This window comes from Ochlerotatus camptorhynchus, unplaced genomic scaffold (genome assembly GCF_037179485.1).
Source record: "Ochlerotatus camptorhynchus isolate MF236.1 unplaced genomic scaffold, CSIRO-AGI_Acam_v1.1 ptg000550l, whole genome shotgun sequence".
Taxonomy (NCBI): domain Eukaryota; kingdom Metazoa; phylum Arthropoda; class Insecta; order Diptera; family Culicidae; genus Ochlerotatus; species Ochlerotatus camptorhynchus.
This window is the reverse complement of record NW_027041033.1, coordinates 1,799,432-1,814,678: the sequence shown is the minus strand read 5'-3', so window position 1 is coordinate 1,814,678 and position 15,247 is coordinate 1,799,432. Positions and strand designations below refer to the sequence as shown.

At 43.1% G+C, this 15,247-nt stretch overlaps 1 protein-coding gene across 1 annotated transcript; it reads left to right on the top strand.

Moving 5' to 3' along the window:
* The first annotated feature begins 791 nt into the window (after positions 1-791).
* LOC135713354 (thiamine transporter 1-like) lies at positions 792-2,307 on the top strand. Its single transcript, XM_065236462.1, has 2 exons — positions 792-1,395; positions 1,456-2,307. Exons 1-2 carry the CDS (start codon positions 885-887, stop codon positions 2,256-2,258), a joined length of 1,314 nt encoding a protein of 437 aa, XP_065092534.1. The 5' UTR covers positions 792-884; the 3' UTR covers positions 2,259-2,307.
* Positions 2,308-15,247: the final 12,940 nt, after the last annotated feature.

Sequence of the window (15,247 nt, the reverse complement as noted above, 5' to 3'; positions counted from 1 at the left end):
ATTCGGGTGAATAGCTGATATATTTTCGTCTATTTTTATCTTATTTATTCATGCATTCCCTACAATGTTCATTCACTTCGTTCTGCATCCCACATTGCAGGGTTACTTCCATTCATTTTGTATAAAAAAAATGTTTTATGGTATTTTGGAATGATAAGATGAATGATATTTTGTATTTGTAAGTTAAAAGAAGAGCTGGACCAGTAAGTTAAAAGAAGATGGACCAGCCATGGTCTTAGCCTGAAGCAACAAAAAAAAAAAAAAAAAAAGAAGAGCTGGTAAGGGATGTACTGTACACATAAAACCTGCCAATTTTGGTTTGAATGACTCACAATCAGTTATTTGCTGAACGCTGTTTGCGAAGAAAACACTTACAACTACGAAGAGATGAACTAGCCTTCGGCTAAAAATCTCTATAATAAAGATTTAAAAAAAATACAACTACAAAATGTCATCATAATATCTAATTCAATCATACAATAAAACAATTGCTATATGCGGAATGAATGCAAGTAACCCTGCCCACATGCATGCATGCATGCATGGGATAGACCGACCAAACCAACACGCAGACATGTCGGGCTGATGTTTCGATTCAATTCGCTTCAAATTAGTGTCAAATATGAGCATACACCGAGGGAACCGGTTGTAGGGGAATGGAATCGACATCGCAGTAGGCACGTGGTCGGAGATTTTCGGAGTGCACCATGTGCATGGAACTGATGGAACACATGGTTGCTGCGATCGAGAAGCTTATCACATTGCTCACTTACAGGCCGCAGTGCCAGCCCAGCATCCATAAGGTGTGAGAAGTATGTATTTGAGTGAACGTTCCAAGCGTTTGCCGAGAGTGGTGGTGATAGCTTTTAGTTGTGCGGCGAGCTATGGAACAGTGGCAGCGTGTTTCGTTAATTCTGTGCATATTCGGCTTCCTGAAGGAGTTTCGACCGAGTGAACCGTTTGTGTTTCAATTTCTGACCGGTCCGTGGCACAACGTAACGGTCGAACAGGTGGTTCAGGATGTGTTTCCCATCGGGACGTATTCCTATGTGGCGCAGCTGGTGGTGGTGTTCTTGATAACGGATTACTTTCGCTACAAGCCGCTGATCATAGTGGCTGGTTTGGCCGGGACCTTGGTGTGGAGTTTGTTTGTGTGGACCAGTTCGCTAGCAGCACTGCAGATCCTGGAGGTGTTCTATGGGACGTACATGGCTGCCGATATTGCGTATTGGACGTATATTTACGCGAAGGTCGACAGAAGGCACTACCAGAAGGTAACTTCGCACATCCGTTCGGCAACCCAAGCCGGACGGTTCCTGGCGGCGACCACTTCACAGACGCTTATCTACTTTGGAATTACCGACTATCTAGGGTTGAACTACATCTCGCTGGGAGGTATGGATTCGTGTTTTTATTTGATTGATTCACAGGTGATTAACAGCGATTAAATTTCAGTGCAACTCGCGACCACAGTATGGGCATTCATGTTACCTCCAGTGCCTGCAAGCATGTACTTCCACCATCGAGAACAACCTTCAGAAGAGGAAATCGAGCTCAAATCGGACAACCATCAAACTCAAACTCAACCTTCCGAATCAACATGGCAACGAGCAACAACGCTCCTTTGGAGTCACTTCAGGTCCGCTTACTCAAACTTTACGATTATACGGTACAGTTTGTGGTACTCGCTAGCAGTGTGCTTCTACTATCAAATCACATCGTACGTGCAAGCTCTATGGTCCGCCATCGGTGGACCGGATACTGTACTCTGGAATGGAGCAGTCGAAGCCATCTTAACCCTAATGGGCTCCCTGGTCGCCCTCCTAGCAGGATTCGTCCCTCAGAGATTCCTTAAACTACACACCACCATTCTTGGCTTATCGATGATCGCCATCCTAGAAGGCTTGGGACTACTCATGGCAACGAAAACCTCCAACCTGACCGTTTCCTACGTTGGCTATACCCTGTTCGGCATTCTGCACGCTTTCACCATCACGCTTGTCAGCTCGGAGATCGCCAAACACATCTCCGATGACAGCTTTGCGCTGATCTTCGGCATCAACACCATGGTGGGTTTGGTATCGCAAACCATACTCACCTTAGCCGTGGTGGATAACGACGGCTGGTTCGCACTGGACATCCGTGGGCAGTTTACCGTGTACAGCTACAGCTTCATCGCCATCGGACTGCTGTTTACCATATTCCTGGTAGTCGAGCTGTGTCGTCGAAGGAAACCGGAAACGAAACAGCCGGACTAATCCATAAGCTCAGAAGTTCAAACGAAGTTCGCAGATACGGGTATTACTAATTTTACATAAACGTAAACACAACCATATCCACTGTTTGATCTGTCATTCCGAAAAATCATCAAAGCAACACTTGGTTTTTAAAAAGTATCCTTTCACTCGGCAAGAAATTTGATTTCCCGCATGGCCAACTTTGTGTGTGTATGGGGAAATTCTACACGCTTTGGTCCGAATACACGCTTCATACGGAACGGAAATTTACATACGTTTTCCGGGCATGCCTACCCAGCCAGACAAACACGAACTCTAAGCATCCGTGTCTGATCCCAATGATATAAAACAGCATTTACGAGTTTTTTATTTCTTCATCAATTCCGCCGGGGATACCGAAGGCTATTTCCATTTCGGGAAACTTTCCTTCATGTGTGGAACACGCAATTAATAGAAGCACAAACGTGCCCCAAGCAATGAATCGACGGCACACGACACAAACTCAATTGGATCGGAAATGGTTCACATTATACTATGAAGTTGTGGTTGTTCTTAGGGGCGGCCTACTTGGATAAATCCCAAGAAAGAACTTGCGTCGATGGAAGTCGAAATGAGAAAAAGTTAATACTTTTACAGGGTGAACGCTTGCTATTTAAAAACTACCCAAATTTGAGTAGGATCCACCAAGATGAAACGACCCAAAAATGGGTAATCTAAGTTGGGAGTGACAAGTTGATAATTGGAGAACATCTAACCTGAATCCGATCGATGTTTTTTATTTGGAGACTTGTAACTCCCAACTTAGTTTACCCATTTTTGCGTAGGTTCAGTTTTGACCGCTTTGGGTAGTTTCAAAACAGCAAGTAGACTATCAGAAAAATTGGTAGGATGAGAGTGGTGTGAAATTGCGGCACATTAAATGAAAAGTGAACGATGCAAGGCACTGATGGTGAATGAAAATATCTCATTTCCGGCGCAGAAGGAACCAACAGTAATCTAAAACAGCACTTTTGGCTACGTTTTGGATTCGGATTGCCGATGGAGGGATGGAGGGGGGGTAAATAAATAAATTATGTCTGCGGGAGTCCTGAGGGATTTATTGTGAAGAAAAAGGGGTGAATTTCTTAATTTTGTTCGTTGATGGTTTCTGCTTTTTATCTTAACGTGGAGTACTGACTCAATAAAATGAAGAAGTAGAAAACCTGTCCCAGATGGGAAAACCCTAAAACGGCAGGGAAATTAAGCGTTAAAGATAAATAAATAAAAACAAAGTGCTAATTCTATTTCCCCCATGAATCCCGGCAGCTGCTACTCGGGTTGGCAGTTTGTAAATATAGCCACCTAAAATGAGCATCCACGCTCATATATTATAATATCAGTGTCAACATTTCAAAGGAGCGTAATTGCTTTCGTAAACAATAGCTTTAGCCGTCGATTTCTCGCGAATAAAAGCTCACACACGAAAATTAATGACACTTCCAGCTAGCATTGTTAATTTGGAGAGATGAGCTTTAATATGCGAGAAATCAACGGCTAAAGCCATTGTTTACAAAAGCAATTACGCCCCTTTGAAATGTTGACACTGATAGTGTAATTGCGCCACAGTTATTGTGACGCTAACTGCTACATATTGGCTAGGATAATGACCAATCCTGAATTGAAATAAAGCTTATGGACAATACGCTCTGCATTCTTCTTCTCCTTCTTCTTGATTTCTCTATTTAACGTCGGTCTCTGTTCCGCAATCGAGTGCCATCGGACCCATCGGACGAACATCGATTTCCAACCATTGACGGCAGGGATGCCAGGTGTATTTTAATAAAGTCTTATGAGCAGTTCCCCGCCAGATAACGTGTTATAAAGTTCGTATTAGATGGACTACACTGTATATAAACATAACCAGTCTACCATGATTGCATATCGATGACTGTTTCTTTTCATGTGAGTTTGTCGAAATAAAATCATTCGTGTACAAGCAAGCAAAAGTAAAACGTGGTTTATTTCTGTCGTGGATTTTCTCCGATATAACGAAACGGAAAAACTCGATCTTCTCCGATTTACATGAAACTTTTATAATTGTGTGTCATGCGCAATCCTTGGCATTCTTACAAAAATTCTGTGTATATTTTTCGCAGAAATGCTTTACTTTTCATAACAACTTTGTCTCAGACGTCATTTCGATCAGAAGTGACGTTTTAGTGCTACAATTTATTGAAAAATGTCAAAAACGCCGTTTTGAAAAAAAAAAATCAAAATCCAAAAATGTGAATGATTGTCCGTAACACATAATTATGCAAAATTTTCATCCCAATCGGAGAAGGTCGAGTCTCAAATTTTTGTTATCCTATTTGGCCTGGAACTGGTCTTCTTCAAGATGGATGCCTTCACATGTCTTCACCGCTACTCTTCAAATTCGGGGGTGCTCAGATTTATAAAAATGAGCCTTTACGGAAGAACATTTGGTTTCAGGGAACTACGTAAACGTTCAAGAAATTGCGTAGATGTTTAGGAAACTTTATAGAAGTGAAGCACATTTTTTAGAAGTTCATTTTACTTTGTACAACTTCACTTAATTACGTACTTACTTACTTACTTAACGATCCTGCGCACCTCCAGGGGTTCAAAGGGCCTTTGTGAAAGATTTCCATCCTGGGCGATTAATAGCTTTGGCCTTTACCTGTGCCCAAGTCAAATTTCGGTCAACGTTCTTAATTTAATGCCTCTGGGTCTGCCTCTGCTGCGATGTCCTGCTGGATTCCACTCCAGTGCTTGCTTGCAGATTTCGTTTCCGCTCCGTCGTAGTGTATGGCCGACGCACCTCCACTTCCAGTCACGAATTTCTGTCTCTATCGGCTTCTGATGGCACAAACGATGAAGCTCGGAGTTTGAGATCCAATTGTGGGGCCACCAGGCACGAATTATGTACCGCAGGCATCGGTTGATAAACACCTGCAGCTTCTGAGTGTTCTCCGCTGATACACACCATGTTTCACTGGCGTATAACAGCACAGACTTCACGTTCGAGTTAAAAATTCGTATTTTGGTGCGCCGACTGATCTGATTCGCTCTCCAAACATTTCGCAAACTGGCAAAAGCAGCCCTCGCCTTCTTAATCCGTGTACCTATGTCGCTCTTGGTGCCGCCGTCCGACGCTATCTGGCTGCCAAGATATTGGAAGCTTTCGACTTTCTCCACTGCCTGCCCAGCTACCGTGAAATTAGAACGGTTTTCCGTGTTGACATACAACGATTTGTTCTTGTTGACGTTGATGGTTAGACCAGCTTCAGAGGAGCGTTCCACAAGGTCGTCGAGCTTACTCTGCATGTCAGAGCGCCGTTGTGCAACATCATCAGCCACATCGAAGTCGTTGAGATGCTCCATGGTAATAGGCTGCTACAGCAACTCACGGTTCGGTACACGGTCAACGGCTTCAACCATGATCTCGTCGATTACGATGAGGAACAGTAGCGGTGATAATATACATCCTTGCCTCACACCCGCGATTACCCGAATCGGATCAGACAAAGCTCCGTTGTGCAACACTCTGCATGAGAAAGCCTCGTACTGCGCTTCGATGAGGTTGACGATCTTATCAGGGACTCCCTTGCGTCTCAGAGCGCCCCACAAGTTCTCGCGGTTTAGTCGGTCGAAAGCTTTTTCGTAGTCAATGAATACCAAGTACAGGGACTCTTGGAACTCATTGACCTGCTCCAAGATGATGCGGAGCGTGACAATATGGTCCACACAGGATCTTCCAGCACGGAATCCTGTCTGCTGTCGTCGGAGAGTCGCGTCCATCTTCTCCTGTATCCAATTGAGGATAACTTTACACAGATTTTTGAGAACAATACACATTAACATGATGCCCCACCAGTTGTCGCATACAGTTGGATCCCCCTTCTTGGGGACTTTTACCAAGACGCCCTGCATCCAGTCGGCCGGAAAAGTCGCGGTGTCCCAGATATTGAAGAATAGTTGACGCAACATTTGAGCGGATAGCATGGGATCAGCTTTGAGCATCTCTGCTGATATGCGATCGACCCCTGGAGCCTTGTTGGATTTCATGCTTCGGATCGCTGCTTCAATCTCCTGCAGTGATGGAGCTTCAGTTTATTTTTTTTTTCCTTTGGTTTGTTTTTTCCGTCGATCTTGTTTTCCGTGCTGAGCACCAATGCTATCGACGTGCCAGGAAGACAGCTCCCACACCTGGACCCTACCTATCGACCCATCATCTCATGAACCGGGGACCAACGGCTTTACTTCCCATCCGAAGGAAGGTGTGATCAGAGATGTTATGCCTCAGAACATCCCGGCGGCGCCGACTGGAATTGAACCCAGGCCTGCTGGGGTGAGAGGTAATCACGCTTACCACTACACCACCGGCGCCGTTAGCTTCAGTGTTAACGCGTCATGTTTAAATTCAAGATGGTGGCCTCCAGTTTAAGATAAACTGGGAAATACTGTCGGGATGACGTCTAGAGAATAAAGATCGGTATCGGTATCGATGATAGCCGCTTCCAGTTTAAGAAAAAGTGGGAAATTCTATCAAATACCTGTACATACGGGATTTTAGAATCAGAGTACCGTCTAGCAGCCGGAAATCGATATCCGACGCCATGTTGAAATCCAAAACGGCGGCTAAAGATTTAAGGAAAAGTGTCAAATACCCTAAATTATGAGTATTTTCAGAACAGGAATGACACGTATATGCCGAAAATCGATGTTAGACGTCATCTTGAAATCCAAGATGGCGATTTCTAGTTTCATAAAAAGTGGGGAATACTGCCAAATACCCATCAATGTGGGTATGTTCGCAATCCCAGCAACATCTAGAGGCCATAAACCGATTTTTGATGCCATTTTAAAATAAAAGATGGTGGCTTTGGTTCAGAAAAGTATGAAATACTCTCAAATACCGATCAATGTGAGCATTTTTTTATCGGGATGACATCTTAAGACAGGAAATCGATGTCCGACACCATGTTGAAATTCAAGAAGGTGGCTTCCGATTTCAGAAGAAGTGTCAAATACCCTACAAATGGCGTCAAATATCGATTTTAAGCTTCTACGCGTCGTCCCCGTTCCGAAAATACCAATTACTTAGGGTATTGACACTTTTTCTGAAACCCGATGGCTGCCATATTGGATTCCAAAATGGGGTCGAATATCGATTTTCGGCATCTCGGTTCCGAACATACCCATATTATAGGGTATTGATACATTTTCTGAAACCCGTTAACCACCATCTTGGATTCCAATATGGCGTCGAATATCGATTTTCGGCATCTACGCGTCGTCTCCATTCCGAAAATGCCCATATTGTAGGGCCCGGCTGAGCCCGCTTGTCGGCATCTTGGACTCCAGAATGGCCTCGTTAATTAAATTTTCATTTAATATAAAATAACGTTTCATTACTACATATAATCCGGATGCCATTCCTATCAGCAACCGTTATTGTGCGGATAATATCCTAATACTATATTTTGATGCCTGACGACGCCACACGTGACAAGTCGAATGAGCCCCGAATTGAAGTGAAAGTGGAAAAACGAGGGAAGCAGTTTTCGCGTCATTCATTGCGTCAATTGAAACAAGACTTTGCTTCAAATGAAATAAACTGAGGCACTTGACGAACGAAAGAAACGATAGTCAAGTCATGTTTGACAGGAGGAATATTCATCGTGACCAAGGGGCAAGACAGCTGTACTCAGAAAAAATATATTTGCTGCGGGGGGCGACCCCGGCGTAGTGGTTAACATCCATACCTTTCACGCCAAAGTCACGAGTTCAAATCTCACCCCCGGACAAGTCACGAATGACCCAAGAGTGTTAAAGTGACTATAATAAAAAAAAAAAAAAAATATTTGCTGCTAGTAAATTTGAGTTGCTCATATTTACTCAAAAATGAACAAAGTAGTCTCGTATTTTTCATCATAAGAAGTTCTGGAAACAACCACTGTCTTATAGAATGTTTTCTTTAAATATTTTCAATTATTAGAAAATTTAGCATTTGGCGTCAGATTATCAACTTTAATATAGCATGATGTCCATGAAACGGCAATATTAAGATTTCATTATTAAAAGAAATAAGTTACATTGATTTTGTCCAGGCCAGGGGCCTCTTTTGCTTTCTAGGGATTGATGATCTTCGAAGTTTTTCGTGAAGTGGTGGTGTGATTTCACGACCAAAGAAGTTGGAATTTGACCTAATATTATGAGAAGATTATTTTAGCTCATGAAAATTAATACTCAACCTCTCAAACTCGATCTAAGAGGCTTCTTGTTCTGTGTAATTAGTTTCTGGCATAAGGAAATTCAACATTACTAATTATTTATAATTGAAGTGTACAGTGACCAGCAAAATTAAATTTACGAGCTTCCATAATGGAAGAACGATTAATCTCCGGAAAAATTAACGCTAGAAAAAGTCAGAGTAATGGTCAACTGTCACTAGAAACTTCCATTATTCGATACTCTTAGAAAAAGACAGTTGAAAATTGTGTACAGAAACGGGTTAAATTTTCATCGCCTGGTGTTGTTGTGATGATCCACATTTAGCACAAATGGAACATTGACGAATGTGGTCTTTTATGTAGCTGTTCATCCCAAGTCACAATAGATTAGTTTTGGCCAACTTCATAGTTGATTCTATTCCGACACACCGTGAGCGATCGTCGGAGGGATATTGTCCGGAAGTCGTACTGAGAGTGTATGAAATCTTTTCTGATATAATTGTCTGGAATCACCCCTAGGCTAGTTCAGAGTCCCTCCGTCAAAAATCCCCTTTTCGATTGACTGGAATCCTTCCAGAGATTGTTCGAAGTCTTCTAGGGATTGTCCAGAATCCCTCTGGGACTGTCCTGAATCCTTCTTGTGATTGTCCATCAGAATCCGTATTATGTGGTTGCTAATGTTTCGCAGCGTGTTATACGGAAGTGCAATTGCCTATCTTCTCGGTTAAGCTTTAGTTTGAAAGGGCGCCGCATAAAATGTTGAAATTCATATTACAAATTTACAAATGCAATAACGCCCCTTTGATATAATACCACTGAATTATCTTTGCTTGACAGCTTCGGTTCCAACACAACAACCAGGTTGCTATGTGTAAATGTTGTTGAGCAATGCGAGTTACTCAGAGCTACTCAAAATTAACTCTGATTATACTCATGATCGAAAGCTGTCTTGCCCCAAGATCCTGACTCTATAACAAGAAACACAAAGACTTTATTTGTTTAGAAAATGCAGAATCCTGACATTTGCACGCACATTAGCCCCGGCAAGCGGCAGAATTCCAAACTAACCTATCTACCACAAAGCAGCTCTTGTCCTTCTGATCAACTTTGCTGAATACATCACTCTTCTAAATAATCAGGATCTGGAGATGCAGATTAGGAAGTACAGAAGATTTGCCTTCTCACTAGCGTCCCCTTGTGGGAGAATTTCGAGCTAATAAGTCCATCACCAAGCAGCCCTTGAATTCCTGATCAACTTTACCGAAGACATCACTGTTCTAAATAATCAGGATATAAAGATACATAATATTTGCAAGCTCACTAGCACCAACAATCAATTCGAAACTAACGATTTTAAATTGGCCCACTACTGACTAGCCTATTGGTCCCAAGCAAACGATTAACGTATCCCATTCTTGTCGAAATTCTAGTACTACACAATGTTTGTTTTGATTCGCTATGAAAGTTTGACAGATAAAATGAGGGGTTATTTGATTTTCCTTTCGAGGGGTGAATCGATTTGCTTGGGACCGAAGAGAGTACCAGAGCTGAGCCAAAAAGTTGAGCACGTTTCTTCGGGACCTTCTGGTCTTAGCACCATAGAGGTAACTCTAAGACTAGAAGGTCCCAAAGAAACGTGCTCAACTTGTTGGCTCAGCGCAGGTACTCTCTTCGGTCCCAATCTAATCGATGCACCCCTCGAAACATAGTAAAATCCATGAACCCTTCATTTTAACAAAAAGAGTGTAATGCTAGAATTTCCACTAGAATGGGATATGTTCATCCATGTACAGCTATCCCCCGAAGTACGCGTTACCCACTGAGTTGCCCCCACCGCTTTTTCTCGGCGGGGTTTCAACCAGTCGGTCAGATTTTTTGCATGTAGAACTAGTCACTCGATGAAAATCAGAGCGCTTGGTTGAAAACCCACCGAGAAAAAGCGGTGGGTGCAACTCAGTGGGTAACGTGTTCTTCACGGGAAAGCTGTACTTGGGACCGATAGGCTAGTCCAGTGTGAGCCAATTTAAAATCGTTAGTTTCCACCGGTTAATAGCACTGGCTAGTGGGATAATTATGAACTAATACATCTACCACCAAGCAGTTCTTGTCTTCCTGATCAACTTCGCTGAAGACATCACCCTTCTAACTAATCAGGATCTGGAGATACAGAATGGAAGGTGCAGATTATCCATCACCAAGCAGCCGTTGTCTTCCTCATCACGTTTGCCGAAGACTCACCATTCTGAATAATCAGGATCTGAATATACAGCACAGAATATTTGCGATCATCTCTTTTGCCAGTGGTGGCGTGGGGGGATACCCCTCACCATGCTTCCGCAGCAGGGGAGTTTGCTAAAAGAGATGATCAACCCGAATCGTGCCTTCCTATTCCGAGCACCACCGCCCCACTCCTCTCTAAGGCTTTGTTCCATTTGGAAAAGTTTCACTTAGATTTGACACTTCGAAAATAAATTAAGGTGTTCGAAAATCCCTCTGTTGTTGATCGGCCGATTTTCGGGAAAGCGTCTGTCAAAATTGATTCCTTGTCTGTCAGAAATAAGTCTGCTGGAATAGCAGGTTTATTTGAAAAAAAAATTCATCTGTCAATTTTAAGTAAAAATTCACCAGATGGAACACAGCCTGAAAAAATTGCAAGGGACCGCCCTATGGGGTTGTACGCAATGGTGACGTAGGACTACGTGGTCTTATATAATAAATCTTATTCGTTAACTGCAGCAGGAGCTTGTGTTTTGAGTAGGAATATGAATTTGAGCGGGGTTCTCTCTGTTTATACTCTTTAGTATAATGCGCTTGACATAGATGGCCCACAGCGACTCACGAAGAGTTACTGATTCCGAACAATAGCTGTGCGGCTTTTTCCTCCTTCTATGGTTGCTCATGTGGGCTGCAGCTCGCTGCTTGCAGGCAGCCTTTCGATGTGTACTGGAAAACACCACCACTCACCACACGGTGATTGAATAAACCGACCGGATGGAATTCAACTTTGAAATCTGTGTTAGGGAAATCGCTTTTCGCAAGCAATCAGTGATAATTTTTATTATCATAGCAACAGTTGCACATTCGTGCAATTTTCAATAGTGACATTTTTAAAAATGATAAAGTCCTAAACTTAATAGATACATAGAAATATTTCTGATCGATAGGTGGTAAAATTGTTGAAATTGGTCCAGGGGCAGCTGAGTTATTAACGTCCGAAATCTTTCATAATTCTGTTACATGTTCCATTTTCAGTTTTCACAAAGTGTACCCCCATATATAAATCACAGACGTAGTCCTACGTCAAAAGTGTATCAAATTGTAACACTTTTCTACACTCCCCCTCCCTCTATTGCGTTTCGTAAATTGTGGGTGTCAGTCGAATCCGATCCAATGCAGTCATTGGCGATAGCCGATTCATACTGAGAAACGTCAACAAATAAATCAGCGTTGAATCATGGTTTCGATTCCAACACCCTTCGAATTGGGATACGCATCTCAGTAATCCGATCACGTTATATGTACTTGGCCAAGGAGCAACAAGGAGAAAGCTAAACAGTGATACGTCACGATTTCAGAGTTAGGAATTGGGACGGGATTAGCACAGGAACAATGTTTCGGTTGCCGCATGCCGAGCACGTCGACTAGACAATTTAAGTTTATTGGATTTATTCAGGTATGCTTGAAGTCGTGCATGAAATTGGCGGATTGTCAGGTGTATCAATAACAAGAACATATTCTATTTTTTCGCTAGTGTCATTGGCGCCGTTCGGAATGGTCGGAGAACGTGCCAAATTATCCAAGCAGGCATCCTGTACTAAGCATATAGGCGTTTAAAAATTTGCCCTTTCGCCGTCATCTTGGGAAAAGACTCGATGCAGAATTCCAAATTTTACTCGGTAAGGTATGGAATTGAAATTTTAAAAAAGCTTTAATTAATTTTATCGATGATTCTACAGGGGATAAAAACTCAGGGGATACTCAATAGACGTATTATAGTAAATAATAAAAAAAAATGAGAGAAAGTAGTTTTCAAAATTTTAATCCCCTACAGTTAAAATCAAATTAAATTAAAGTACTAGTACTTCATCATCAACCCAAGTAACATTGCAGGTTTTATCGCGGTTTTATAGCATTCTACAAGTCTAAAGCATGGTCTACAAAACCTTCATAAAACCGAAATTGTTACTTGGAAAGTCTTTTGACGGCCACGAGAGACCAAGTTTTAAACGCCTATTGGCATGCTTCGAGTTGTTTGTTTAGCAGGGAACGCAAATAACTCTTACCTAAACAGTGTGGGTTTGCTTACCTACCTGTTTCCCAATGATTAATGCAAACAATCCCTTGCAAGGAAAAGCTTGGTTATCCTTCCCAACCGATGCAAGACTCTAAGCCCGTACCGGTGCAATCCCCTTGACGGATTTTCCACTAATAGGCACAGAACAAATCGAAGCATGTTTTGGGCTTTCGACTCCTATCGTTTTCATGGAAGGACTCGGGTTTTATCCCTGGCGAAAAGACGCATTAAAAGGGGGAGAACGCAAATTTGCAGATGGGACAAAGGAAGAAAAAAAGCACATCAAGAGAAGTATTTGCGTGGACTTTTACCTAGCTTAATAATTAAGCGGAACGGCCCAGCCAAAGGGTCACGGCGAAAGTTTGTTCAGGTTGTGAATTTAAATGGCAGACCAAATCGCAGCATCCGGATTCTTTGCATAGGTTCCCCCCCCCCCCCCCCCGGCCCATTTGCAAGGAGTGAATTGTTTAATCTAATGGGGTAACAATTGGGTTGGATGCTTTAATCGATTTTTTGGAGGCGAACCAGCCTAAGGCTGAAAGCCTCCTAAATAAAGCTAAATAATAATAATTTAATCGATTTTTAAACGTCATTTGGAAGGATGTTCTGAGCGGTGGTGTTATATTTTTCTTTATGGCTTGCTTTGATATTTAGATTGGTCTATCTTTCTAGGTAGAGTCTAAGAGAATGAGGAGACAATAGGGGGACTTTTATGAACCAATTTTCTGTCAAACGCGAACCACCACCTGATTGGTCGGTCGAACGTATAGAAACGTGACAATTTTTACAACAGGGAATTAATTTTCTTGTATTTTCACAGTTGACTGCGTCACCCATAGTGAAATAGTTTTCCACGGTCGTTTCCGCGAGAGAAGGCATTTAACCGAAAGATCCATCTATACATCAGCGCTGTCGGATTTTTGATTGAGCGAAGGTAGGAAAGTGCTGCATGATCACAATAAACGGCAAATTTGATCCCTTCCTATGGCTCGAATAACCACTAGGCATTCCCGTTCGGTAACCGAGTAGTTGCGCTCCGACGCTGAAAGCTTCTGTGAACAGTACCCTATCGGGTGCTCCTCGCCTTCGAGTCCCTGAGTTAGCACCGCCTCGATCGCCACGTTGCTCGCATCGCAGGCTATTGAAAATGGTTTGGAGTAGTCCGGCATCGCCAGAACCGGGGCTGACACGAGCATTGATTTCAGCTTCAGGAACGAGTCTTCCGCCTGTGCGGTCCAACGGAACTTAGTTTTCACCTTCGGTTGCGGTGACGGAAATTGTCATCGTCCACCCTCCATCCATTCTCATCCAGTACGTATCCTAGATACTTCATCTCCTTCCGACAAAACTTCGATTTGTCCTGCGATATTGTTAGGTTAGCTCCACGCAACCGTGCAGCGACCTCCTTTAGCAGCTCCAGGTGTTCCTCCAAGGTTCTTGAACAAATGATAACATAGTCCAAATAATGAAACACTCGAGGCTCGAGATCGGCAAACAAGTGCGTCGTCAGACGGGTTAGCGCTTGACTTGCTGTGCACAGACCAAACGGAACCACTTTAAACTGAAAATGGTCACATCGAGGAACCGTGAATGCCGTTAACGGTCGCGATGATTCTTCTAGTGGCAGCTGCCAGAACGCGTCCTTATGGATGATATTTGTGGTATTGGATGGCCTTCGTTTATCATGATGGAGTTGAGGTACCGCGCGTCCTGGCAGACTCTGTATTGACCCGTTTTCTTCTTCACTGCAACCAGCGGGTTGTTCCAAGGTGACAACATGGCTTCCTCAATGACATCCAGAGCAATCATGCGGTCTGCTTCCTTGTTCACTTCATTTAGCACATATTTTGAAACATGTCAGAACCTCTGCTTCTTTGGCTTGGCCTCTCCAACTTCAATCCGGTGCGTGTATAAGCTAGTCCGAAATATTTGCTGGTTGGAAATAAGGAGATGACATCGTTCATGCTCCTTTGCTGATCCTCCGTCAGTGGTCTCATTGGTTCTTGACTTTGTTGTTGTTCTTCGGCTGAAATTGACTCCCAAGAATTACGCAGCTTGGCATCAACAACAACATCGGCAGTGTCTCGTTCCGTCCATTGTACGCAATTGGTAAGTTGACAAACTCCGTGATGCGTGTTTCGTTCCATACACTGTTTGAACACCTCCTTTCGCCGTTCCTTTCCTCAATTGCAATTTTTGGACGATCCTCAACTGCGTTCCTCCTAGGAGAGAGCAGTTTGCACCGCTGTACAGAAATCCTGTGAGCCGCCTTCCAAGAACCGTGATTGCCGCATGAGGTCTGTTGTCACCTTCAATTTTGATAATGATCGAGAATGGACTTAGTTCGGGGAAATCTGAGGAACTATAGACATCTGGCGAATGAGCGGATCCCTCTGTTACTGGTGGTTCCTCGCTTGTCCGTTTCCCTGGTTCGACGCGCAGGTTGGACAGTTTCGCAGGGAATAGCCCTTTCGCCCGCAGCG

Excerpts from the sequence above, each read along its gene's own strand:
- LOC135713354 (XM_065236462.1), top strand. The coding sequence starts at position 885 with ATGGAACAGTGGCAGCGTGTTTCGTTAATTCTGTGCATATTCGGCTTC. Across the intron at positions 1,396-1,455 it reads GAACTACATCTCGCTGGGAG|TGCAACTCGCGACCACAGTA; the intron begins GTATGGATTCGT and ends ATTAAATTTCAG.